Source organism: Lissotriton helveticus, chromosome 3_2, assembly GCF_964261635.1.
Source record: "Lissotriton helveticus chromosome 3_2, aLisHel1.1, whole genome shotgun sequence".
Lineage (NCBI taxonomy): Eukaryota > Metazoa > Chordata > Amphibia > Caudata > Salamandridae > Lissotriton > Lissotriton helveticus.
In genome coordinates this window covers 494,622,702-494,649,235 of record NC_136062.1, presented here as the reverse complement: position 1 = coordinate 494,649,235, position 26,534 = coordinate 494,622,702, and the positions used below count along the sequence as shown (strand labels likewise).

At 45.7% G+C, this 26,534-nt stretch overlaps 1 protein-coding gene across 1 annotated transcript in view; it reads left to right on the top strand.

The window, feature by feature from the left end:
* The window catches only part of LOC144826100 (uncharacterized), a 229,305-nt gene extending 203,540 nt beyond the window's left edge, over positions 1–25,765 (top strand). Inside the window, 1 exon segment of the mRNA XM_078684483.1 lies at positions 22,726–25,765. Coding sequence (XP_078540609.1) covers positions 22,726–24,238 — 1,513 coding nt within the window. The 3' untranslated portion in view covers positions 24,239–25,765.
* Positions 25,766–26,534: the final 769 nt, after the last annotated feature.

The following is a 26,534-nucleotide window of genomic DNA, read 5'->3' as shown; positions in this document are numbered from 1 at the left end:
AGCCAGCGTTATCATAATTTCTAGACATTGGGGTCTACCTCTGTTGTCTCAGCTGAGTTCTGCTCATCTTGTTTGTTATTTTTTCGCGGGTGCGGAAAGACGTATCCTCGCGGTACTTGAACGCGAGGAATATGCATTGAATTCTGGGAATTGTAGTCAATACTTCTTTGCGAAAAGGCCGTGCCATAAATGCGTCTGTGATCTTAATCTCTCAGATTTGACACAATCGATCATCATGTAGCTGTCATACGATTTCCTGTATACATTGTTTGGCCATAGTTTTTTTTTTTTTGGTTTTTTTTTTTAAAACCTTTATTTACATCAACAGGATATACATGCGTGGGCCCACAACCAATCCGGCTGGCCACAAGTCAATTAAATGATCAAAAGTCAGAATAAGCGGCACAAGGCCAGCTGACAGGCAGGCAAACATATTTGAAACAGTGCTAAGGAAAGGACAAGCAATATTAACGGCCCCATATCAGGAACAATGAGGCCCATTTTATAATGAGGGGACAAGGCTTATGGCAGACACATAAAAACACGACAAAGAAAAAAAAACCAAAAAACAGACTACACCCACGCCAAAATGGGAAGGGGGGGGTAGGGGGGGAGGATGTGAAGACACGAGTCGATCGCAGCACAAAACAAACGCAAAATATATTAGATAAGCATACAGGTACTACCAGCATCTCATGCCCCCCACCCAATAACACGCGAACAAATGCAAGGGGAGCGGATAAACTGCACGATCCAAACCTACTCGCCATACTAGCCTGGGGAAAAAAAAGGGGGGGGGGAAGGGAAGGAGAGGGGGGAGGGAAAAGGGGGAAAAATAGGGGGGAAACTGAGGGAAGGGAACCAATAAGGGCAAAAACAGGGAAAGGGGAAGAAGGAGGAACAAAGAAAGGAAATATAAAAGGAGAAACACAATCTTGCAAGAAGGGCGCCACCCCGGGCCAAGCATCCCGCGGCCAATAATACAGAAGAAAGTAGAGAGCTGGCGAGAAGAAGGGTATGGCAGTCGCGACGGAAACACCGAAACTGAGAAAAGTGGCATAGCAACAGACCCCAACCCACTCATGCCAGAGAAGCGAGGACAGAAGCGGCATCTCTATAAAGGGATAGAAAAGGGCCATAGAACCAAAAAAGAAACATCTGAAAGACCCCACCCACCCGTCCCACCCCGCACCCCTGCAGAAGGCTACAGCCTACCTTCCAAACAGCGTGCCTGTTGTGGAAAAGTAAATTTTGCCATGTTCTGTGTCCCTACGCGTCCTCCATCATATGTTATGTGTACATGATTAATATGCATATGTATTCCCTCTGTTCGATTAATGACGCAATTACAGTTGTGTCCATCTCTAGTATGCCTGTTTCCAGTCCTCGTGAATACTACGAATATCAGGCCTATGTAAAGTCACGTTGCCACGTTTCTCAGTGTGCACGTTATTTCATTGTAAAGTCCCCGTTTCTAGGCCTCAAAAGGGCCCAGAAACCGGATTCTCAGCTCCTGTCTCCTGAGCCTCGCTGAGGAGCGATACAGCCCCCACCTGTATCCTCGACCCTTCACTTACTTCCTGCCTCACAGTGCCCGGCTCAGCCTGGCTCTGCCTACGAGTCTGCCAAGAGTATGTTATGATTCTAGTTATCAGTCCAGCCCTCCTTCTCTGCATTCCTAAGCTACCGAATCGTATCAATAGTTTCCGTCATTGTCTAGCCTTTACGTCTCCATGTAAGAGAAATACTGCATTTAATGGTCATTTAATATTCTTCATCACGCACTACATGTAGAATAATGCATGCTCCAGTCTTAGAGTCCGTTAGCCTCTCCCCTCCTGACTCTTAGTTTATATCAACATGTTCTCTAAACATCAGATACTAGATACTGTTTAGGTACATGTCGCCCTGACTCTCCAGACTTCAGTCTCTACTCCTAGCACAGAGTTCATAGCCCCCAGCTTCTCCTAGTAACACGTCATTGTCAGTTTGCGCGCACCATCAGGTTAGAGGTCCCGGCTCCTTAGGTAGCCCCCTCCATGTTTCCGCCCCATTCATGACATATTCTGCTACGTTTGCATCACCTGTCTATGTATACGCCCTGTTACACCCACTTTCACCCTTATCTTTCGCGACTGCTACGCGTCACACCCTTTGCTCCACCCACTGCTCCGCCTATCATATGTACTGTAATGCAACTGTTTTACTATATATGCTTGTGTATTGCTATTAAATGCTAGCGCGCTCATCCCAGATCCAGCCCCGGCAGCTGCCGGGCCCTGCCATCCTATTCCTGTGCAGGTTGTCCTGTTCCTGTCCTTATGCTGTATTAAACCTGCAAACTCCTACTACCTCGAATCTTGACTCTTATTTATTGAGCTATCTGTTATTGCTATGCCTAGTCAAACCTAGATCCGGTATTATTTATTTATATACCACAGAATGGCGCCCGAACAGGGACTTGCCCTTTCCCCACGCGCCGGTGAAGCCACGCCGGCCCCCTGACCCTCTGCAGCCGTGACGGAACCATACCGTGCACGTGCAGATATTTCTGCTTCAAGTATCCCTCAGGCCCACGGAGGAGACGGAGGTGGCGGTCCAGCATCCAGACGAGGCGGTGGAGGAACGCGGCGAGTCCCGACCAGAGCCCAAGCCGAGAGTCCAAGGTCCGAGGTATCCGGAGGCCCACCCGTAACAGAAGTCCGAAGTTCGTCCATCCGGCGTCGAAGCAGTCCAGTCCAGTCCGAGGCCTTCCGTTCTTGCTGCCCGGTGAGTACCATTGCTGGGGTAGTATCTAGACAGGGTCAATCTAATTGACTCTGGTCCGTGGGTTGGTGGTACACAGACCCCCAAACGAAGTGTCCACTTCGGTGGATGCGGGTCCTGACGTGTCTCTTTATGAGACCGGTAAGTTTCGTACTGTTTCAGCAGTACATCTAGTTTCTGTTCTAGTCAGTTCTGTTCTCGAGAAAATTCATGTATTCTGTTTTCAGTATTCCAGGTAGTATTCTGTTCGAACTGTTATTTTAAATATTCTTCATGTATTTTAATGTCGTGGTATGAGTGTGAAGTATTTATCGTGTTCATTGTGTATTGTATTGTGTCTAGATTACAGTCCAGTCATGCCGTTATTTTCCAGACTACGCCAGTTAAGAACTAGAAAAGGTCTGCTAGAAGCAGCAGTTCCTGTCCCGCCTAGGGACAGTCCAGGTCATTTTATGTATCAGAAGCATGGCATAAGTGCCATATTATATCTAGATTTATGGGTAGAGTATACCAAACAGTTAGAAGAAAAGTATAGATGGCCCGTATCGGGTACATGGGATGCCGAGTGCATCATGCGAGTAGAAGAAGCATTATGGAAAAAGAAAGCCAGACAGTCACAGAAAGATGCCATCGAGTTATGGCGCAAAGAATCTCATAAAAGAACCGAAAAAGAAATCAGAAAGTCTGAATTAAGTAGAGAATCCTTAGAGCGAGCACAAGAAAAAGAATTAATCGAGATAGGTGAACGAATTAAAACAGAACAGTCAGACAGACAGAGGCATGCCCTTATTAAGGGTATGTATCCTCTTCTTGCCGAGGGCTTGCCAAAAGCGACCCCGGAGGCATCCAGTAATTTTCCGCCACCACTAGTTCCGACTAAGCTACGTCACAAACCGACCGCAGCTGATATTTTCATCTCGTCCTATTTGGACGACACAGTCCCGGAATATGCAAATCCTGTTCCGCCGGTCCCTGTAAATCAGGCACTTCCCGCTCCTCCAGACACCGGAGTACCTGTTACGGTACCCCCGGTCCAACCCGCCATACAAGTCCAGCCTGCATTTCAATTTCCCACTTTGCCAGCACGAAGAGCATCAGTTGACGACTCTAGTTTAGGGGCCGCAGGGGGAGGTCCTCCTGGAACCCCGCCGCCACACAAGTGTTTAACGTTAGTCGAATTACATGCACAAGCGTCACAGCGTACGCCCAGACATCAGTCTGTTGCAGAAATAAGAAAAGCCCATACCGAATGTGCCTATGACCCAGTCCAAGGCGAGGATAATATGGTTTTATATTCATTACGCGTAAGAAAGGTGACCGAGTATCTAGTCACCCTACCAGATATGAAAGAAGATCTAGACAGAATATATCGTTTCATCCGTACAGGGGATGATCCAGAAAGTATTAGTGACGTCATGTCTCAAAGGAAAGTTGAGATCCAGCTCATGTTATTAAAGTTCTTGATTAATTGTCTAATAAGAGAACAAGATTCCCCGACTAAAGATCAGGCCGAAATGAAAATCCTGACAAGGTGGAGTGATAATATAGCCGAGGGTAAGCATAAGAACATCAGTAGTATAGAGAGTATGTACAAGAAAATCCGTAAGGAAATAATAAGGTTACACGATCAACGTAAGGCAGCACAAGTAAGCGAGAAAGAAAATGACTCTTCTACAGAAGAGGTAGAGGATGAGAATCCCGCCAGAATAGCGTATGTAGGAAAATCTAGATTTCCAGATCGCCATTTACGCCTAGAACACAAGCCAACTTTCCACCATCCAGCACCAGAACAAGGTTCTCTAGAACAAGTATTTCAAGCTACCGATCACATTCTGAAATCACGATTCGGTTATAGCGAGTTAAGTACTATGCATGAACAAGAACTAGTCCGATCAGCAGTCCGATGGATTACTGATTCTACCACTTTTCCAGACGAAATAGTGGCACAAATGTTTCTGAAATTGCCCCCAGCCGAGCAGCGACTGGCGGGTATGTATATGATTCAGCACCTCATTACTTTGTATGAGGGTCAACATTCTGATCCAGGTCCGTTACATGATGTCCTGAACGAGTTACTCCAAAATAGATGGAAAGGTTTAGGTACCGATTTAATTAGTGTCATTCTAGAACAGCGCCACAAATACAGAACGTTTCTGAACCCACATTTTGTTCATGTCTCACCTCCAGAAAGTAAACCCTTTTACATAGACAGACAGAATCCGTTACGAGAAGTACATCCAATTAAGACAGACGGTGGTGAAATGCAACGAGTGTTTGTTTACACCCCGATCACAAAGATGGAACTCTTAGAGATGAAAAAGTTAATTCCCTGTCATGATAAAGATCCAGCAGGGTTCCACCGAGAATTAAAAGACATGCTCCGTATGGGAGAATACACGTATCCAGATATCATTAAAATGTTAAAAGTCTTGTTGCCCGCAGGGGTATACGAGAAACTCAAGGAAAAAGATTGGGAGGTGGGAGAGAAAAAGATCGATTGGGCAGTTCTAGAAGCTGAAGATAAGGCACGAGTACCAGGTACCGGTCTAGGAGAGAAATGTAAAGAATTACCAGAACTGTTAATACAAGTTTTGCCCAGATTATTAGCAACTAAAAAGGAAGACTGGGATGCAATCTCAGCCTGTAAACAGAAACAAGACGAAGACACTAGTGATTTTTATTCTAGATTCGAGAAATGTTTTAGTATAAACAGTGGCCTCAAGACAAGTAGCGAGTCATACCCTCATCTTTTTGTTACTAAATTAGTCGAGAATTCAAGTCCACAAGTTAAGAATCGAGTTTTGAAAGTCGAAAGTACCTGGCAAGCTAATACCCCGTCCCAGATGTTACAGATGCTTCAATACCACCAGAATAGAATCAGAGAAGAGCAAGATCACGAGAGAAAACGTATGAAAGACACGAAAATGAAAGTACTAGTTGCACAATCTGTTCCTCAAGACAGTCAGAAGAGGGGTACGAATCAAGCCAGTCATCCTGCAGCTCCCGTTAAAGGGAACTGCAATTATTGTAAACAGCCAGGTCATTTTATAAACGAGTGTGCAGTTCTGAAACACAACATAGCTACCGGTAAGACTAAAGAAAGACCACGTCCGCCTAGACAAGAACAAGTTACACAGACTCCTCAGTCACAGAATGCACCACAGACAGTTACAGCACCGCAGCCTATCGCTGCAACACAGCATGTTACACAGCAGATGTACCAGTATGCACAGTCCGAGTATCCAGAGTATCAACCGTATTCATGAAACAGCCTAGAGAGGGAGGTAGGCTTGCCTCTCATCGAGATACCTGTAGATCAAGAAGGTCCCTATGTTCATAGTCAAGTACTAGGAAAAGACAGAAAGTTTCTGATTGACACAGGGGCAAGTAGGACCACCAATAGTCACGCCGAAGTTCCAGGGGCTCCGCTCTCAGGCTCAAGAAATGTTTCCCTTGGATTTTCAGGAAAACCTATTGTAAACGAGATATCTAAGCCAGTTACTCTAGAAGTAGGTCCATTGTCCCGCACTACTGATCTGTTACTTACGAAGTCATGTCCAGAAAATCTGTTAGGCATTAAGACACTGAAAGAATTAGGTGCAGTTATTTGCTGTTCCCCAGAGGGAATACGATTGTTCCTACGTGACTTCAAGGGTCACTATGTATTACGAGATTTTGATCCGAGATTGTCTAATGTTCCGCAGCATCTATGGGCACAAGGTCCAACTGATGTTGGTTATATGCAAATCACACCCCATCGTGTGACTCTCAAGCCAGGTGTAGTGTTACCACGAATCAGGCAGTACAGACTGCCACCTGAGGCTGTAGCAGCCTTATCCAAAATTATTGACGAGCTTATGGCTCAAGGAGTAGTTGTAGAAACTGACTCCAATGTATGTAACTCTCCGATCATTCCTGTCATGAAACGTACTGATCCGAATGCACCCCCAGTATATCGATTAGTGATTGACCTACGAGAACTCAATAAATGTATTATTCCCCAGTACCCAGTTGTCCCAGATATCTCTTCCCTATTGACAGCCATTGATTCTGAAGCCTCATTTTTTTCAGTCATAGACCTCAAGAACGCATTTTTCAGTGTCCCCATTCATCCAGACAGCCAGTTCCTTTTCGGATTTTGTTTAAATGGAAGGAGCTATATGTTCACACGCGCTCCTCAAGGTTTCACGGAAAGTCCAAGTATTTACAGTCAAGCACTTAAAAGACAACTAGACAACATTCACATGCCAACTGACACTGCCCTACTCCAGTATGTCGATGATCTACTGATCACAGCCCGTTCTGAACGTGCTTGCGAGCGAGCATCCCTTACAGTCTTGTATTTCCTTGCCGAGATGGGGCACAAGGTGTCCCCTTCGAAGCTTCAATTCTGTGTACAGCAAGTGATCTATTTAGGCCACTTACTGTCCAAGAGGGGTAGGCAGTTGACACCCGACCGTATCCAGTTAATAGCGAGTCTTCCTCAGCCCAAGACCCAGAAGGAGGTACGTGCTTTTATCGGCCTTACTTCTTATTGCAGACAATGGATTCCTCAGTATGCATTTCTAGCTAAGCCACTGATACAGTTAACGACACAGGAGGCAGCCGTATCAACTGTCCTCCCTTGGACATCTGAACATACACTTAGTTTTAATGAGTTAAAGAAAGCTTTATGCCAAGCTCCAGTTCTAGTAACACCGAACTACAGTAAGCCTTTTACACTTTTTGTCACTGAACGCGAAGGTACAGCATTATCTGTTCTTACACAAGATCAAGCAGGACAATACAAGCCCTGTGCTTATTTTTCGAGCACATTAGATCCTGTAGCCCAGGCTCTGCCTGCGTGCCTCAAGTCAGTTGCAGCCACAGCACTAGCTATCAGACAAAGTGATTCCATAGTATTAGGACATTCCTTGACAGTACAAGTTCCACACTCCGTGGAAGTTCTTTTAAACCGAACACAGACTCAGCACTTGACAATTGCACGTTTAACAGGTTATGAATTGACACTGTTCCAGCCACACATAGAAATCAGACGCTGCAACGTTCTAAATCCTGCTACACTGTTACCGTCAGTTAATTCAAATCCTGCCACACACGACTGTGTGGAAGTAGTTAACACTATGACTAAGCCAAGACAAGACTTGACAGATATTCCATTACCAGATCCTGACCTGACACTTTATGTGGATGGTTCATGTATGAGAACAAGTACAGGAGAACTAGTAGCCGCGTATGCAGTGACTACTGACACTGAAGTTATTGAAACACACCGTATTGACACCCTGTCTGCTCAAGCAGCAGAGCTAGTTGCTCTGACACAAGCCTGCATACACGCCAAGAACCTGAAAGTTAATGTTTACACAGATTCACGCTACGCATTCGGAGTTGTACACGACTTCGGAGTGCTCTGGCAAGAAAGGGGTTTCATGACTTCTCATGGAACCAAGATTCAGCATGGTCTCCTTATTCAGGCTCTGTTAGATGCTATACATTTACCGACATCTATTGCCATCATGAAGTGCAAAGCACATACGAAAGTTACAGACATCATTTCTCAAGGTAATGATCTAGCAGATCGCACAGCCAAGCTTACAGCACAGACACCAGACATTCCAGTTAATAAGACACCGACATACACTCCAGATCTGACTACCTGTATGACAGCTAAGGACCCCACTCAAGATGTCATAGATATCCAGTTACATGCTACTCCCGATGAAATCAAGAAATGGTCCGAACAAGGAGGGGTCCAGACAGATCAGGGATGGGTAACGAAGGGTAAAGCCACATGGTTTCTCCCCGACTCTATGGTTCAAGTCATTATTAATACCGCACATAGTCCAGCACATTTAGGAGAAAAAGCTATGTTAGACAGTATCCAGAACATTTGGTTTAACAAGCATTTACGAGCTGCAGCCAAGCAGAAAGTCCGTACCTGTATGATATGTTGCCAGTTCAATCCAGGTAAAAGTGTCCCGGTGGAACAAGGTGGATTCCAGCCCCCTGACCACCCATTCGAGGTCCTCCAAATGGATTATATTCAGATGGAGCGATGTCGAGGTTTCAAGTATGTCCTTGTAGTGGTATGCGCTTTGTCCAGGTGGACAGAAGCATATCCAGTCCCAGATTACACAGCCGCGACCACTGCCAAGCAGTTGGTTCGTGAGTTCTTCCCCCGTTATGGACTCCCTAGAGTCGTATATTCTGATAACGGCCAGCCATTCTCATCTGAGTTGATGAAGCACGTTTCCCTGTTGTTAGGGTACCAGTGGAAGTTCCATTGTGTACGCCATCCTGAAGCAGCTGGTCTCGTAGAGAGACATAATCAGACCCTGAAAATCCGAATTGCAAAAGTTTGTCAAGAGAAAGGTGTGGACTGGCTAGTAGCTCTGCCAGTTGCTCTGTTCTACATGCGCATGGTCGCACATTCCAGATCAGGTCTGTCCCCGTACGAGGTCGTATTCGGCCGCCCCCCTAACATGTGGGGTACACCTAGACCCCGAAGTATTACCGATGTTTCAAGTAATATGCTGACAGATTACCTAGCTTCCTTGATGTCTGCCCTCAACTCTTGTCGTTCACAGGTTGCTGCCGCATTTCCAGACAATACCGAGGTGGCACCGCATGAAATCGTTCCCGGATCCATGGTCTTAGTGCGAAACTTTGATCGTTCAAGTCCGCTGGAGCCTCGCTGGAAGGAGCCCCGACAGGTCCTCTTGGCCACCCGTACAGCCGTGAAGTTGGAGGGACGCAAAGGCTGGGTGCATCTTTCACACATCAAAAAATTTTATGGATTGAAGCCCATTTCAAAGAACATTTCCGAGCATTTAAAAGACTGCCAAAGTACTATTCTTAAGGACTGTCCCGCAAAAGACAATGATACTGCACCCTCCCTGTTAGAGACAACTCCGCAACAGGAGTATAAGAAAAAGTTAAGGTCTAGTAAAATAAGTCAGCCAGTTTGATTGTCTAAGTCCTCCCCTAGGTGAAACGGTTAGACCGGTTTCTGACATGTATAAAATAGACCCCCATAGTGAGAGAGTTAGTCAAAACTCAATCCGATGTATCGTTTTTCTAAGTTTCATATTATTTCTCAGTATTATGATTTCCTGCACCAGTTATGCATTTTACCTGTATTTTCCAGTTTCTCATGTAGATAAGTCTGCCAATGTTACAGTAGAGCACACGTTTAGTGATCTGCCTCCTCATGAACTCTCTTATCGCCTCGCTATGCGTAACAATTCTTTTATCCGCATGTTACATTATTCACACCAGACCAGCAATGCCACTAATTGTTGGGTGTGTGGTCGACTCCCCCCTTTCCAGACACCGAAGGGAGTTCTGCCACTCTTTCCTTATCCGTTTTCACATAATGGTTCGTGTGGAGCATGGTCCACGTTAACGTCATCCTCAACAGATATGTTTTTTCTTAACAGTACATGTTTCCCAGACAAGCAAGGTCTTCCCCACAGAACAGGGTTAGATCTCGAAAACGAAGTTTACAATTTGGGTAATTATTCTTCGAGTTTCATGGTCCTGAATGTTCAGTCTGATTCTACTCCAGACTTACCTGCTATTTCAGTACTACCAGTCAAAGGTGAATTATGTGTCCGAAATAATGGTTCCGTACATGTAGGACATAGTGATTGTACTACTATTGTCAAGTATAGTGACAGTGGGAAATCTATTTTCAAAGCTTCACGTCATTCTTATTTTATTTGTGGTCAGACCGCATATGTTCGTCTGCCCCTCGATTGGGAGGGAACATGTTACATTGCCTTCCTACTGCCACCAGTTTTCCTAGCCCCATCTGATTATCATAGAAACACACATCTAGTACACGTTAGACATAGAAGGGAGTCCCCGATTGTCGATTATACTGAAACTGCTCTAGAACAATATACAGATTTCAATAGAGGTTTCTTCTTCTTTATAGGACCTATCCAGAACAGTAAGCTAATCCGTAGGTTAACCAGAACCCTTGAAGCAGTAGTGAATGAGACTGCCTCTGCCCTAGGTAACTTAACCGAAGAGCAATCTGCTATGAGATTTGTCGTGCTCCAGAATCGTCTCGTCCTTGACGTCATCCTGGCCGATAGGGGCGGGGCATGTAGAGTCATCGGATCTAGTTGCTGCATTTTCATTCCAAATAACGCGCCGTCTGTTTATTCAGCTATAACCAGACTCCATAAAATTGCCCATCTGTTACACCAAGATCCAGGCACCTGGACATGGTCCGGTTGGTTCTGGAATATAATTTCCGCCTGGGGATGGAAAGTATTGTCCTTTTTAGGTATTGCAGTAGCGATCATATTCAGCTGCTGCCTCTGTATACAATGTGGCCCTGCGATTTGCGGCATTTGTGCTACCTCTTGTATTCCTAGTCCCAAGTCCCGTTCTAAATCCCGTTCCAAGAAAATTCGAGACGAGCAAATGATACTGTATGAAATGATAGATGGTATCATGAATATTGATGTTTCCTGATGGAAACGTAGTGACAAGGAGGGAATGTGGAAAAGTAAATTTTGCCATGTTCTGTGTCCCTACGCGTCCTCCATCATATGTTATGTGTACATGATTAATATGCATATGTATTCCCTCTGTTCGATTAATGACGCAATTACAGTTGTGTCCATCTCTAGTATGCCTGTTTCCAGTCCTCGTGAATACTACGAATATCAGGCCTATGTAAAGTCACGTTGCCACGTTTCTCAGTGTGCACGTTATTTCATTGTAAAGTCCCCGTTTCTAGGCCTCAAAAGGGCCCAGAAACCGGATTCTCAGCTCCTGTCTCCTGAGCCTCGCTGAGGAGCGATACAGCCCCCACCTGTATCCTCGACCCTTCACTTACTTCCTGCCTCACAGTGCCCGGCTCAGCCTGGCTCTGCCTACGAGTCTGCCAAGAGTATGTTATGATTCTAGTTATCAGTCCAGCCCTCCTTCTCTGCATTCCTAAGCTACCGAATCGTATCAATAGTTTCCGTCATTGTCTAGCCTTTACGTCTCCATGTAAGAGAAATACTGCATTTAATGGTCATTTAATATTCTTCATCACGCACTACATGTAGAATAATGCATGCTCCAGTCTTAGAGTCCGTTAGCCTCTCCCCTCCTGACTCTTAGTTTATATCAACATGTTCTCTAAACATCAGATACTAGATACTGTTTAGGTACATGTCGCCCTGACTCTCCAGACTTCAGTCTCTACTCCTAGCACAGAGTTCATAGCCCCCAGCTTCTCCTAGTAACACGTCATTGTCAGTTTGCGCGCACCATCAGGTTAGAGGTCCCGGCTCCTTAGGTAGCCCCCTCCATGTTTCCGCCCCATTCATGACATATTCTGCTACGTTTGCATCACCTGTCTATGTATACGCCCTGTTACACCCACTTTCACCCTTATCTTTCGCGACTGCTACGCGTCACACCCTTTGCTCCACCCACTGCTCCGCCTATCATATGTACTGTAATGCAACTGTTTTACTATATATGCTTGTGTATTGCTATTAAATGCTAGCGCGCTCATCCCAGATCCAGCCCCGGCAGCTGCCGGGCCCTGCCATCCTATTCCTGTGCAGGTTGTCCTGTTCCTGTCCTTATGCTGTATTAAACCTGCAAACTCCTACTACCTCGAATCTTGACTCTTATTTATTGAGCTATCTGTTATTGCTATGCCTAGTCAAACCTAGATCCGGTATTATTTATTTATATACCACACTGTCGCCCTAATCCGAAACCCGAAATATAGTAAAGAAAGAAGTACAATAGGGAGACAAAAAGAAGGAGGAGAGGGAATATGAAACAAAAATAGGATGAGAGGGAGGAGCCAGAGGATACGAACAAATACACTCGGCTGCGACCCTCCCCCGACCATCAAATGAATAACTATCAAATCAGTACTACACCTTCACATACAACAATAACTGCAGGGGGGGGGGGGGGGGGGAGGGGGAAATTTGAACGTTTCACAATGTCGAGAGTGTAAGCGTCAGTGCAACGGACAGGTAAACCAGCAGTCTATCAGTGTTGTGCAACTTACCCCCAGCCCTTCCTAACCACGAAACCAACCCAATAAGGTATAACATGAGGCGGACCACCCAGCACAGAATAATCGTAATGTTGACTAGGGTTACGGCAGTGATGAAGATTAGGGAGAGCCACCAAACTAATGGAATACAAAAAGTCAGTGAAGCAAGTCAATTGTAGCAGCAACGACAGGGCAAGCAAAAGCAAGCCGGAGTCCAGTGTCGCAGATCGACAATGCAAAGGTACCCCTCCAGGACAAAAGCTCGAATCCATCGAAGCGGGAGCAAACAGCGGTCCACCATAGGTCCCAGTTGGCCGGGAAGGAGCAGATCTCCGCGTCGTGTGCAAGTCATCGAAGTCCGGACGGTGAAAAACCGGAGGTTCAAGAGCCACCGGCCCAGCAAGCGGCCGAAGAACAGCGGCAGCAACTCCTGGCGCAGCCGAAGGGGGCGAAGCAATGGAGGCATCAGGACGATAGGGGTGCATGAAAGAGCGGCGACCCAAAATGGCGGCGGGCCGCATGGGGTCGGTAGAAGCACCGGGGGCCAAGACAGCGTGTAAGGACATCAAGGCGTCTAGGACATCTCCGAGTGTGGGCGCTCGAGCACACGCCCAGGCCCCCGCGCAATCCGGCCAGCAAAGTTCGTCGACGCAGAGTGGAGCACCCCCCACGTTGTTGACAGCCATTTTGTGAGTTTCGCCGCCCCGCACTCCACCGTGGGCCCCCAAACAGTTCCCAAATGTAGGACTTTACAGACCTCTGGAGGTTCCCAACAACGGCCTCACCGGCACAGAACGGGTAGGCGCTCGATGGGGGGGGGGCCCCCTCCGAACAGCGGCGGGCCCCACAGGCGAGAGCCAGGCGCGGGGTCCAGGGCCGCCGGACAGAACAAAGGCGAAGGGACCCCTTCACACAGTCAGCCCCCAACACATCTCGTCCCCCTCCAGCCGCACGGTCCACAAATCGGGGCCGGTTCAGGATCGCCGGGGCATACACACAACGGCTCCCACCAGTGGCTCTCTCTCGCGGCCGGGGCCGGCAATCTCAGCACCGCCGGTCGGGTCCCACAGGCGAGGTCCCGGTCTCGAGCGCCCGGAGGCCCAAACTTCCCGAGGGCACAACTGCGGACCCACAGCACGCAGGAGCCTCCGGACCAGACGGTGAGTAAGAGTGGGTCGTTAAATTCCAAAATCTGTAGTGAAGTATCGTCGCAGTACAGGATAAATTGCAGGATAGTCGAGGTTGGCCGGAGGGCCGACGGAGCCGAGCTAAAAGGCGGCCATTACGCTCTCGGGCTAGGCTCCTCCCCCCTGTTTGCCCATAGTTACTTCTCCTGAAGTCCAATAAAAAAAGGGGGGGAATGATTCGCACAATCATTTGCCATTATGTATTACATAGCACTATTACTACTCTAATAGATAAGTGAAACTATCGCAATCTAGTTCATGGTTGGAATCAAAATGAAGTGAACATGCGAGACAGAATCCCAGCACTTTTTTTTTTACATGGAGCTTAATCGGATGAGAATCCTGTCTTATTCAAGTTAAAAAAATGCTCTTAAAAGAGGAATGATAGTGTTGATCTCATAATTTCTCTGTGAACTTGGATTGTGAACTCAAGATGTCTGTCACGATTATACAAGCGCAGTTCAGCCTTTCCTGTCACTTTACTGTTGTATAACATGGGTACTCAGCAAAGGATGGTATCTTCTGTTCTCTAAAGCGTTATCCTCGCTGACCAAAAGAGAAGCAACACTATTTATCAAATTCAACAAGGCAGTCGATGAACTTAATGAACGTTCAGAAATGTACCATCTTTAATCTATATCACAATTACCACACACAGTTTCTGCAAGCATAGTGAGCGAGTACCAAGCATCGCGAGTTAGTGCAGATTTACACAATATAGCAAAGTCAGAGCCCAGACAGAAGAGGGCGCGTGTGGTTTTGTGTCTGCCTGTCTTTTAGCGTTGCATCCAGAAATGTTTTTTCTCAAAGTATTGGTTTTACTAACCATGACAATATAAATACCTAAAATATTAATAATATGCAGAATAAGACACGCCCCTTTCCATGCGTGCATCAAACTGGGAAACGGGAACATGAATCTGATGGCACAGAATGGGATGTCACAGCCAATGGTCCCAGCCCAACTGGCCTCTGTGCCGAGCATGCAGAATCAAAGGCAGTTAAATTGGAACATGCCTTCAGTCCCGATGGCCCCACAGCCCAATACAGAATAGAACGCCAAATTCTTAACAAATTCAGGATTTCAACAAAATTCTTCAGTGATAAACAATGATTTTCCACAACTTCCACCTACACTAGGAGTTTCTTCTGGACTGAATCAGACACAATGACGGTGCCTGAGACGGGAGAAGGATTGCATGCTTGGTGCAGTCCTAGAGGTCACCCAGAGTGGCCCTTTTGTAGGAGAAGTAAATGGGAATCCGGCATCTCTTTTAATCAATAAATGTGCCTCCCGTTCCACAGTCAGACTGATGGGAGCGCCCAACCCACCCCTCTGGGAAACGAGTCCAAGTTGTAGACATTTCTAATAAACACCTAATAAACTGTCAGCAAATGTTCCCGTACAATTTGTCTCAATGATGAATGGCCACAAACTTAAACTGTGATTAAGATCCAGTTATAATGTTAGGGAATAACCTTGTGAACTGACTTGTGTAAATTACTGTGCACCAGATGGGTTTGGTATTCAAACATAATGTGAAGACTCTAAATTACATTCGGCAACTCGAGAGTTAATTTGTTTCCAGGCTTTACATAAGAGTAGTTAACTCCAGATTCAAATTGCACAGTAAATCAAGAGGCTTGGGATTTTACAGGAAAGAAATGTGAATTGATTGAAAGTGCAGAGACAGCTTAAATCACGGTGAAACCGAATGCAGTGTGTCCACACTGTTGGACTTGGCCCATTTTCCCCCAAAAAATTTGCCTTTTCACCCCCCTGTTTAGGATATCTCCCCCATGGTAAAGAACACTGTATAGGCAATGTGTGGTTTGAGATGCCCTGTTTAATGTGAAAATGACACGTAATGGTGTGTGCACTTATTAACCTCCCCCTATTGTGTAAATGTACCCTGGTAACATGCCGTATTTAAAATGGATGCCATGGCTATGTGTTGTGCCACCTGACTGCAGTAGGTTAGCGGTCTAGTTGTTTGGTACCCAGCCACCCTTGCTTTTGGAGGGAAAGCCTGGCACCCAGGGTGCTCTACTCCTCCCCCTGAGCCAGTTAGAACAAGTTCCCCGGAAAATCCCAATAGCTTTTGGCACTGACTGGTAGGTGGGGTGAGGGGCATATAAATAAGGGGGCTGTGCCACCGTGTCCTGAGACAGAGCTGAGAGAGGAACGTGAGGGGACCTGCTGTCAGGGGATACCACCCCTTGGGCCTGTGTGCTGGACCCTGAACCCATCTAGAACACCCCTACTGTCCCCAGGGCTAGTGGAAGCCCCACTGCAGGAGTTCAGGCTGCTGTGTAGGAGGAGGGCCACGCTACAGTGGAGGATGGTGAAAGCCTACCGCCCTGTTTTGATGAGTCCCCACTAACTGCTGACCTGGCCCAGTAGTGCCTGCTGCTCTGTCCCTTGGCCCCTGGAGAAGTAAGGAGTGTGCCTGCAAAGCGCTACCTTGGTCCAGGACTTTTGTAGCCTGCTGTGCCCTTGCATCATGACCATCAAAGCGCTGTATGTATAGCCTGCACTGTGCTATTTACAAGCGCTACAGCGCTGGATTCTGCCACTATGGTACCTAGAAGAAGCGGGTGCCTACCTCGCGATAGCGCCGCCTCGGGAACTGCCCGGAATCACCGCCACAGACCGGGAGCAAGGAGGAGGCGAGGCCGCACTTCGACATGATTATAAACTAAGCGGGTGCCTACCCCGCCTGAAGACGCGCTGACTCAGAACTCACTGCCGCTGACCGTGTCTCTGCGGCCCCCGGAGCCAGGAGAGGGCCACTGCGGCATCAAGGAGAGTCCGCTGGGAAGGGTTCAAGCTTCGCCGCTGCCCCGGGCGCCAGAGAAAAGGAGCGTGTGAACGACGGACCTGCCTTGGTATTAGAAAGGCCCGAACCGGGCCTGTAAAGCTAGAGGGGCCACATCCATGTGACGGGCACCGGCTGCGTTATCGGCCACGCCCCCCCCTGCCGCTGTGCAGCCATTGGTGGAGGCTGCAACGCCCCTGTGAGCCGTGCTGCAAATGGCAGCTGCGGGCGCGCCTCCGCCCCGCTGTACTCTGATTGGTCCCTGGGCCGGGAAGGACATCAAGGGGCCCGGGACGGTCAACGAACATCAGAGAGGGGGCTCCCAGGAGCGGGAGAGCCCCCCCGACACTGCCCCGATCAGGCCTGCAGAGTGAAGGCCTCACGGAGGCCCCCAGCAAAGGTAACCCCCTCTGGGGTCGGCGAGAGGCTACTGGGACAGCAGGGGCTGCCGAGGAGCCTCGGAGAATCAGAGAGGCAGCCCCACGACCGCCCCTCCTCTCCAGGTGACTGCAGTTGGGCCCGGTAGGCCCTAGTTCGCCCTGTGGTGGCCTGGTGGGCCTCGAAGGCCTAGAGTGGTGGTGGGACTAATTAGGGGCCTTATGAACTAGGCTCCCGAACCACCCTGGTTGTCACTGACATTGTTCAGGGTTATCAACACTGCTACCTTTAGAGAACCGGTGCCTGTAGTGACCTAAATGTATGCTCCTGTGCCTCTGCTGAATTGTCGCAAAGTTCCCCTGGTGCAAGGAATGATTTATATCGGAGGTGGTCCAGGGAAGTGTTGTTTTATAGATACTGCTGAGGCCCCATGTTGTTATTGAGGCCCTGTTGAGTTGTTTTGAGGAACCCTGTTCACCAGCAAGGGCTTGTCATGGCTATGCCCACGGCGAATGGGTTTGTGCAGCTAGGCTGTGGGTGCTAAAGAGAGATCTGTGTTCTGCCTATTCCAATGTGCCTAATGTTTCCCGGGCCTATGGTGGATGTCCTGTCAACAGGTTTGATTGCAGATGTCCCTGCCTAGGGTTCCCATGTTACCGTTTATGCATAATGTGCTTTCACGCCTAATGTTTTATTTCCTGCTTTCACTCCTAGTGTTTCTTTCCCTCACATTGATATCTCTGATATTTAATGTCATGTGATAGCGCCTTGTCTTTATTTCAGCCCTGGAAACTAACAGACTTACCTTTTTCTTGCTTTTCACATTGTCCCTGTAAAAAATCCCCTTGTATACTTTGCCCTGGCGCCCATTGGCGCCCCATCGTGATTACTGTGTCTTACTTTTGCAGGTTGGAGACAATACATGAGTTATTCTTTTACATCCCAACCGGTGTGGTGTCTCTTTTGTGGTGTGCCTAGGGTGTCGTCTGTGCGTACTGCGTGGATGCTTCACACATGTCCTCAGGAGTTTGGCCTGCCCGCTCTGCTCCATGCTACCCTCGTAGAATTGGCAACCCCATTTCTAACACACACACTCCTCAGTACAACCATACACGTGAAGCAGAGGAAGGCATACACCTGTCATTGATAACATTTTAAGCAAGGCATTCTAAAAGAAGAGATATGGAGCCCATGTAACTCTACTATCAGGGGAATTAAATAAACAGGTAGAAAAAGGAGGATAGTAAAGGACCTGAGAAGAATTCATACTATTGTTGTCCCATGTTGCTGTATTGGTTGGTAGAACATGCAAGATCCAACGCAAATCTCCTGCTTTAAGGTGGAGTCATAATTAATTATTCATTTTGTAGGTGTGTTTTATAAAATTACATTTAGTTGTGCTATGTTTTCATGAACATTCATTGGTTGTTGTCATTTTTACCTCATCACAAACCATGTCAATAATGTGTTCTCTCTGTCTAAAAACTTATAAAATGTACTGTTTTAGGATATTTGCTGCAATTGTTCTATTTTACCCTTTTCCAAAATGCAGACTACATGTCACTCGTCTTACTGATTTTGTACGTAAGAACTTTTCCTTGATTTTGAACTAAGCAGATTCTATGTCAGTTTGCTATTTGATATTATAGAAAAAGGTTTTCTTATTTCTCAGCACACATTTGTTGTGGTGGTCTGTCTGTTGACTTTACAGCTGGAGTTATATCTGAGTCTGGCTTTTGATATAATTTAGAGGTTAACTGTATGTGATCCTTATGCGAATATTATGATGATTATTTCTCTGACTAAGTAACCATTATTTTAAATCTTTAATATAACTCCAAAGCTAAATGCAAATGCCTTTACCAAGGGAACGGTCCTTTAAAGGCAGTATTGCCTGCTACGGCTGACTATAAGTTCATTACACTGTTTGCCCCATGAGGGCAGAATGTGTTAATTAATAAAGCAAAGGTGTCCCAGAGACCGAGGGGGTTGAAACACCTCTTTGTTTCACAGTTGTTGCTGTGAATGTTAAACAGTTAACAGTCGCATGCAGGACCACAGGGGTTAATTGTTGAACAGTCACAGCAATAGCTGTGAAAGGAGGCTGAAGTCAGACCCTGGCTCTCCCTGGGCTCGGCTAAACTGCTTTTCATCATTCAGTTGAGCCGGGGAGATGCAGGAGATGAGCAGAACCCCCTCTTCCTTCTTAGATACCAGTGACACTGCGATCTACGGCAGGAGGAAGGGGGAGGCTCCTGTGTGCCCTGCTGAAGGCTCCATCTTCTGCCTTCTCCTGCCCAATCCATATATGTCCGAGAGGCAGAGGCTGTGTATTAGGACATTGTAATGTTGAGAGCAGCGGGCCTATATCAGGTTGTATAGTCTGCTGCTGCTCCGTTGTCTCCAATGGAGGTCTAAACATTTCAGTGTTCCAGCTTTGTCTTGTGAAGGGTTTATTGATACTGACCCTCCGCATCATCCCTTCAGATAAGTTATAGATAAAAAGAACCAACACATTGATGCTTTGCTGCTTCCATTGCTCAGCATTCGAACTCTGCATCAGCTTGAACTTGAATTACTGTTGCTCCGAGAACATGGTTTGGACAGAATTATGTACAAGGACATTAACATACCTTTGCAAACCAGATTGTTTTGATTTGCAAGTTTCATGATCGGTAAATTGAAAGATGGGGGTTATGAAGACATGGACTGGGTTGTTAGGGTCTGTTCTCTGAGACTGTGGGTGCACTCTATATTCACAGAGACCTTTTCCAGCAAAGGATCATGGCTCTTGAACCAAAAGAAATATTTATTCATAACCAGAGTTGCTTCACAATGGCATCTAGAGAACAAGGGATTCTTTTGTTTTGTAAGTTCAGGATGGTTATTGGTAAAATGTGATGAAGTGTGATAGTCGTCTGATGCAAAACCATTTCTTTACTTCCTTTCAAGATATTCTGGGATGACCAGGCAGTGCAGCGTGGCTGCCACCCTCGGAAGAACAAAATATAATATAACTGTCAGGTAAGGATTCCTATAACTCTAAGTTTCCTTTTCCCCTGTTTCTTCTTTCTCTATTCCCTTTCTTGATCTCTGTTTTTTTTTGTCTCTTCAGCTTCAACATTTGACTCCCTCTCTGCACTATTCTTGTTGTTATCAAACTTCTGATAATCACCGCTTGGATCCACATTCCCCCTGGTACATGTTGGGAGTGTAGTGGAGGTCCAATTCTTTTTAGGTCAGTTTTGCCCAGCAGTTCCTTTACAATTGGCACATTTGTCTCCTCTTCCAGACCACATGACACCATCCTCTCTCTGTCTGTCTTTCGGTGTCTTTTCTCTCTGGATCTGACTTCCGTCTCTTTGCGTCCTCCCATCCTGCCCTTTTTTGTCCTGTCTACTACAAGCAAAAGACACAGTACATGTGTGTGGACACACATGCACACAGGGCTTGCTATAGGGTGGTGCGACCAGTGGAACTGCGCCTGGTGCTGACCTTGGGGGCACTGTATTTAAAAGTAACTTATGGGTTCATGAGCATCTGCTGAAGAGTAGGGGTGGGTGGAAATTGAGTAGTTGCGCTACGCGAAGCTTCGCGAAACGGTAAAAAATCTCCGCGAGCACGCAAAAGTTCAGCAAACACGCGGAATTGCTTGTTCCGCCTGTTCGCGCTGATTTTTTCCTGTTCGCGAATGCTGTTTGCGTGCTCGGGGAGAAATATCTCGCAAACACGCATTTTGAAAGCGCGAACAAGCAGAAAATTCCGCGAAACCACGGATTGCAGAATTTTTGCCAATTCCCTGTTCTCCGCAGAACGCAAAATTACCCAAATTCCGCAAATTCCACGAGCAGAACGGAATTTATCACCCAGGCCTACTGCAGAGTTTCCTGTGCTGGACCCCTGTGGTGGGAGTGGAAGATAGCCTTTTTTCTCCTTCCTCTGTTTTGTGTTTTTCTTTTCTTGATCCTTTTTGGCTTCCTTTACTGTTGTCCTGTTCAATAAAATGTCCCTTCCTAGATCACTGGAAAAAGGAATAGATTAACAGTCTAGGTGGGCAGGGGAGTAAATAACATCTAGTAATTAATCACAAGAATTACAAGTATCTCACTATGACGCCAGGCGTTGCCACTGAAATTGCAATTTGATAGTGGTGGCTGCTTCTGAGAATCTGTGTTTCTTTCTTAAATATTTACTTCTTTTGCTCTCACTTCCTTGATTTCCAGTGATCCCAAGCTCCCGATCTACACTGTTTCACCACTATCAGAAATGCAACTCAAACTGATTTCCTTTCTTGTTTTTGTTAATGCTTTCTTTGTGCAAAGTATAAAGTCACAAATATTTTGACTTTGTGTTCATTTACAATTTTTGACTCCCATTTCTACAGGTGATAGAAGCATGAACAGAAAAAAGAAGGTTTCAATTTAGTGAAACACAACGAAAAGGATTATTTCAAGGAAAGTTAAAACCTTCTCGAGCTCTAGAGAAGAAACACATTCTATGTGCCAGGAATGCTGAGGATGTTGGAGCAGAAGAAACTGGTGTATGTGAAAGTTGTCAAATCCTAAAGGAAAATGATCATAAATGTTTACCAAGCGTCAGTAACTGAGATTGAGGAGAACATTGGCCACAATTGATTCCCATGCAGTGCACTTGAGAAAACTCAGTGTTGTAAATTCTGTTTGATGGTTTATGAGAAAGGCTTTGGAGACCCAGCCCCTCCCCAACAGATCAGCATCCGTGGACGTGTTGTGATGCGACAGAACCGTCAAAAAGACTAATATCCCCGGTTTACAAGTGCAAGCTTTTGACTGTGTCTCCTGTGATTCAGAGGAGTGAAAAGATTGTTTAAAAGAAACAAATTGTAAATACTCTTTCTCAGATGTCGTTTCGGCAAAGATGCTGGATTATCATTTCCAATATAGGAAGATTTTCCCCCACCAACTCTGTCTCTTGGGTTGATCCGAGTAGTTTCAAAGTGTTCTGTAACTTACAAAGTCGATCATGTGCCTGTCTTAGCCACTGAACAAAAAACCATATACTGGCTCAGAAAGTATGAAAGGGGCCAGTGTTACGCTATTGATAATTCATAAACCACCCTGGCATGCCCTAATCATCTGTCATTACTTGTATGAACAAACATACCTACCAGGCAAACACTAAAGCCCAAAGACCTAATCAGTGCTTTTAGAACTCCTAAATCAAATGTGATAAACTAGAATAACTAAATGAGACTAATTAAACTTGAGAGAATTCACCCGGGCATAACTTGGAGAAAATGAATCCATGAGGGCATCTTAATAAATACAAGGGGCTCGTTGGTGAAAGTTAATAAGACAAGTTAGGTAGGTGCCTTTAAAGATAGGAAAATTATCTCCAGGTAAAAATTATAATTAGTTAAATACATATGTTAAGAAGAGCATCTGAAATGTATTTTAGAAGGTCATGCTGAGTTGTGACAAACAAGTACATGATCATAAATCAAATTCAGTCTTAAGATGACAGGTATCCAGGAACAAACCCAACTTGGAGAAACAAACAACCCTAATAGGATCAATGACTGTGAGAACAGCTTTAGTTATCAATCCCACCTCACTAAACATGAGAAAAGTAGCGCTGGACGAAAACCCTATCAGTGTTGTGAATGCCAGAAAGGCTTCAGTCGCAAATCCAGCCTTATGGTACATGAAAGAACAGACACTGGGCTTAAACCGTATCAGTGCTCGGAAGGCTGTAAAAGCTTCAGTACCAAATCCAATCTCACTTTACATGAAAGAACCCACACTGGACAAAAACCGTATCAGTGCTCCACGTGCCAAAAAAGCTTCAGTTTTAGTGACAGTTTGATTCAACATCAGCGAACCCACACTGAACAAAAACCTTATCATTGCTCTGAATGCTCGAAAAGCTTCAGTCAGAAATTCAACCTTACTGCACATGAGCGAACTCACACTGGGCAAAAACCGTATCAGTGCTCTGAATGCTCAAAAAGCTTCAGTCAGAAATCCACCCTTACTGCACACGAGAGAACTCACACTGGGCAAAAACCGTATCAGTGCTCTGAATGCTCAAAAAGCTTCAGTCAGAAATCCAGCCTTACAAAACACGAGAGAACTCACACTGGGCAAAAACCGTATCAGTGCTCTGAATGCTCAAAAAGCTTCAGTCAGAAATACAGCCTTACAAAACACGAGAGAACTCACACTGGGCAAAAACCGTATCAGTGTTCGGAATGCTCAAAAAGCTTCAGTCAGAAATCCAGCCTTACTGAACATGAGAGAACTCATACTGGGCAAAAACCGTATCGGTGCTCTGAGTGCTGTAAAAGCTTCAGTAGCAAATTCAGTCTCACTTTACATGAAAGTACCCACACTGGCCTCAAACCGTATCAGTGCTCCACGTGCCAAAAAAGCTTCAGTTTTTGTGACAGTTTGATTCAACATCAGCGAACTCACACTGGACAAAAACCTTATCAGTGCTCTGAATGCTCGAAAAGCCTCAGTAGCAAATCCAATCTGACTAAACATGAAAGAACCCACACTGGACAAAAACCGTATCAGTGCTCTGAATGCTCGAAAAGCTTCAGTCAGAAATTCAGCCTTACTGAACATGAGCGAACTCACACTGGGCAAAAACCGTATCAGTGCTCTGAATGCTCAAAAAGCTTCAGTCAGAAATCCAGCCTTACAAAACACGAGAGAACTCACACTGGGCAAAAACCGTATCAGTGCTCTGAATGCTCAAAAAGCTTCAGTAGCAAATCCAAACTTACTGTACATGGGAGAACTCACACTGGGCAAAAGCCGTATCAGTGCTCTGAATGCTCAAATAGCTTCAGTATCAAATCCAATCTCACTGTACATGAAAGAACTCACACTGGACAAAAACCTTATCAGTGCTCTGAATGCTCGAAAAGCTTCAGTCATAAATCCAGCCTTACAAAACATGAGCGAACTCACACTGGGCAAAAACCCTATCAGTGTTCTGAATCCCAGAAAAGCTTCAGTCGTAAAATAACTTTCACTCACCATGAGGGAACTCACACTGGGCAAAAACCTGATTAGCTCTCTGAATGCTGAAAAAGTCGGAAATCTGGTCTCACTCAACCTGCGAGAACTTACCTGGAAAAAACCTCGTCATAGCTCTAAATGCCTGGGAAGGGTCTGCTGGAGATTCAGTTTCATTCAACGTGAGAGAACCCACAACGAGAAAGAAAATGATCCGTGCTCTCAATGTGAAAAAAACTTCAGTTGTAAATGTAACCTTTCTACGTAAGAGAGACAATGTGGGAGAATAAAAGGTGCTCACTGTCAACCCTGAGGAGGAGCTTTCAGCATCGCAAAACCTTTACATGAAGCAACCACAGAGACTCCACTCCATTGATTGTTCTACAAACTCTACTGAGAACAGCACACAGCGAGGGATGGAAACGCTTGAATTAAACTCATTCCTTTGTAACTATTTGTGGCCTCCTTCCATTCAGTGTGTTTTCCTCCCTGAGTGTTTAAAATGGCTCTGACCCTCAAAGGCTATTCGACCCTGAACTTTGAGGCTACACTGCTAGATTCAGGAATCCACGTAACCTCAAACGGTTTCCAGCCTTAATGAGCCGCACCAGGGGGCTGCAGCAGGAGTCCCTGGGTCGTAGGTCTCTATGGGACCAACATCTGTTCTGTGCCACGTAGGGCTGATCACTGAAAAAAACTAAAGACGATGGAAGGACTGCTGGTTAATCTCAGCAACACCCCACCACATCATTCTCTGGTCTTTGTGCAACTACAGACGAGGCCAGCCATATGCAAACCGTTCTTGGCTCCACCGTAAATAGTCCGAATGAGTTCTGTTCCGAGGGGACATGGCCTTGCATTACAAAGATCCACTTGAGTGACCTCTCTCAATGTCCTTTTTGCTACAAATGGAACCTGCTTCCCATCTGCTGAGGACAGTTTCACCAGCTTTACAATCTCATCAGATACACCCAAGAGAGTCTCACAGATAGTCAGGCCTATTCATAAACTACTATAGGGCGACTAAAGTACAACAAAATGCGATTCTCAAAGTATGTGCTGTCGGTCAGCCTCTCCTATCTTTTTCTTTGGGGAGTTGCCTGCCTCGACTGCAGAGTTTCCGCACATGTTTATATACTTTTTGTAGTAAATGCGAGAGGGACAGAGTGGGAGTGGGTGTAAAATGGGAAATATTTATGAATAAAGGGGAGGGGCTAAGGGAGGAGTAAGGAGGGGTGTAGGGATGGACAAGCACTCACCCACAAAGGAGTAAACCCATTGCTATTTACAAACCACACCTCTAAAGTCACAACAGCCATGATGTACATAAAACAGTTGTAAATGTACCCGAGCTCAGAGTCCAACATCACACATGGTCACCACTGGAACTGCAACACACTCCCATTAATAATAATGGAGGTACGGACATATATTAAAACGGCATTAAATTAAATATTTTAAAATAATTAAAAATCTAAACAAATGTCATTTATTAGTACATATTATAAATGTTAATTTAGGTGGGACATCTTTAATTAAACCTTAATACAAATATATCTTCTATATATTCAACTTGGGTGGAGTTTTCCCTGTGTAAAAAATATAAAGAATATTTAAATTGTTTATTACACTACAAATGTAAATGTTATAAACTTTAAATATAGAACAAATTAAAAAATTCTACTATAATAACTCACAGTTTACTTGGAGATTTAATTGATTTTAAATGTAAAAAAAAGTTTTCTTACAGATCTGTTCCAAAATTCCCAACAAGCTACAATCATCTGATTTTCATATTATGTAATCCGAATTACTGATTTGCCTTATTCACCTCTATTTGGCGGGGTACATCCTTAAAAAATCATGTATAGAATTAATTGAAAGTATTTTTTAATAGTTGCAATCACCGTTCCCTCTAGGGCGCGCGCGCGCACCGCTCCTGACCTCAGTGCGCACCACCTCGCGTGGAGTGGGCACACAGTCAGGACGTCGTGCCGCCGGCTGCTATGGAAGAAGCGAGCAACGCGAATGCGGCGGAGCGGTTGTGAGGAGTGCAGGTAAGGAGGCGGGGGGGCTGGTGGTGTTTGTGTGCTGTGAGGACGCGGGGCAGACTCTGGCCTTTTGTTTAAGTATTGCAGTTAATCAGAGCCCTTGAAGGGGCTCTGAAACAGCAATACTTAAACAAAAGGCCAGAGTCTGCCCCGCGCTTTACTAAGAAAAGCGGAGACAGTTTCCAAACACAGCGTGTGCTAAAGTACGCGCTGTGTTTGGAAACTGTCTATGCTTTTGTTAGTAAAGCGCGGGGCAGTCTCTTGCCTTTTGTTTAAGTATTGCTGTTAATCAGAGCCCTTGA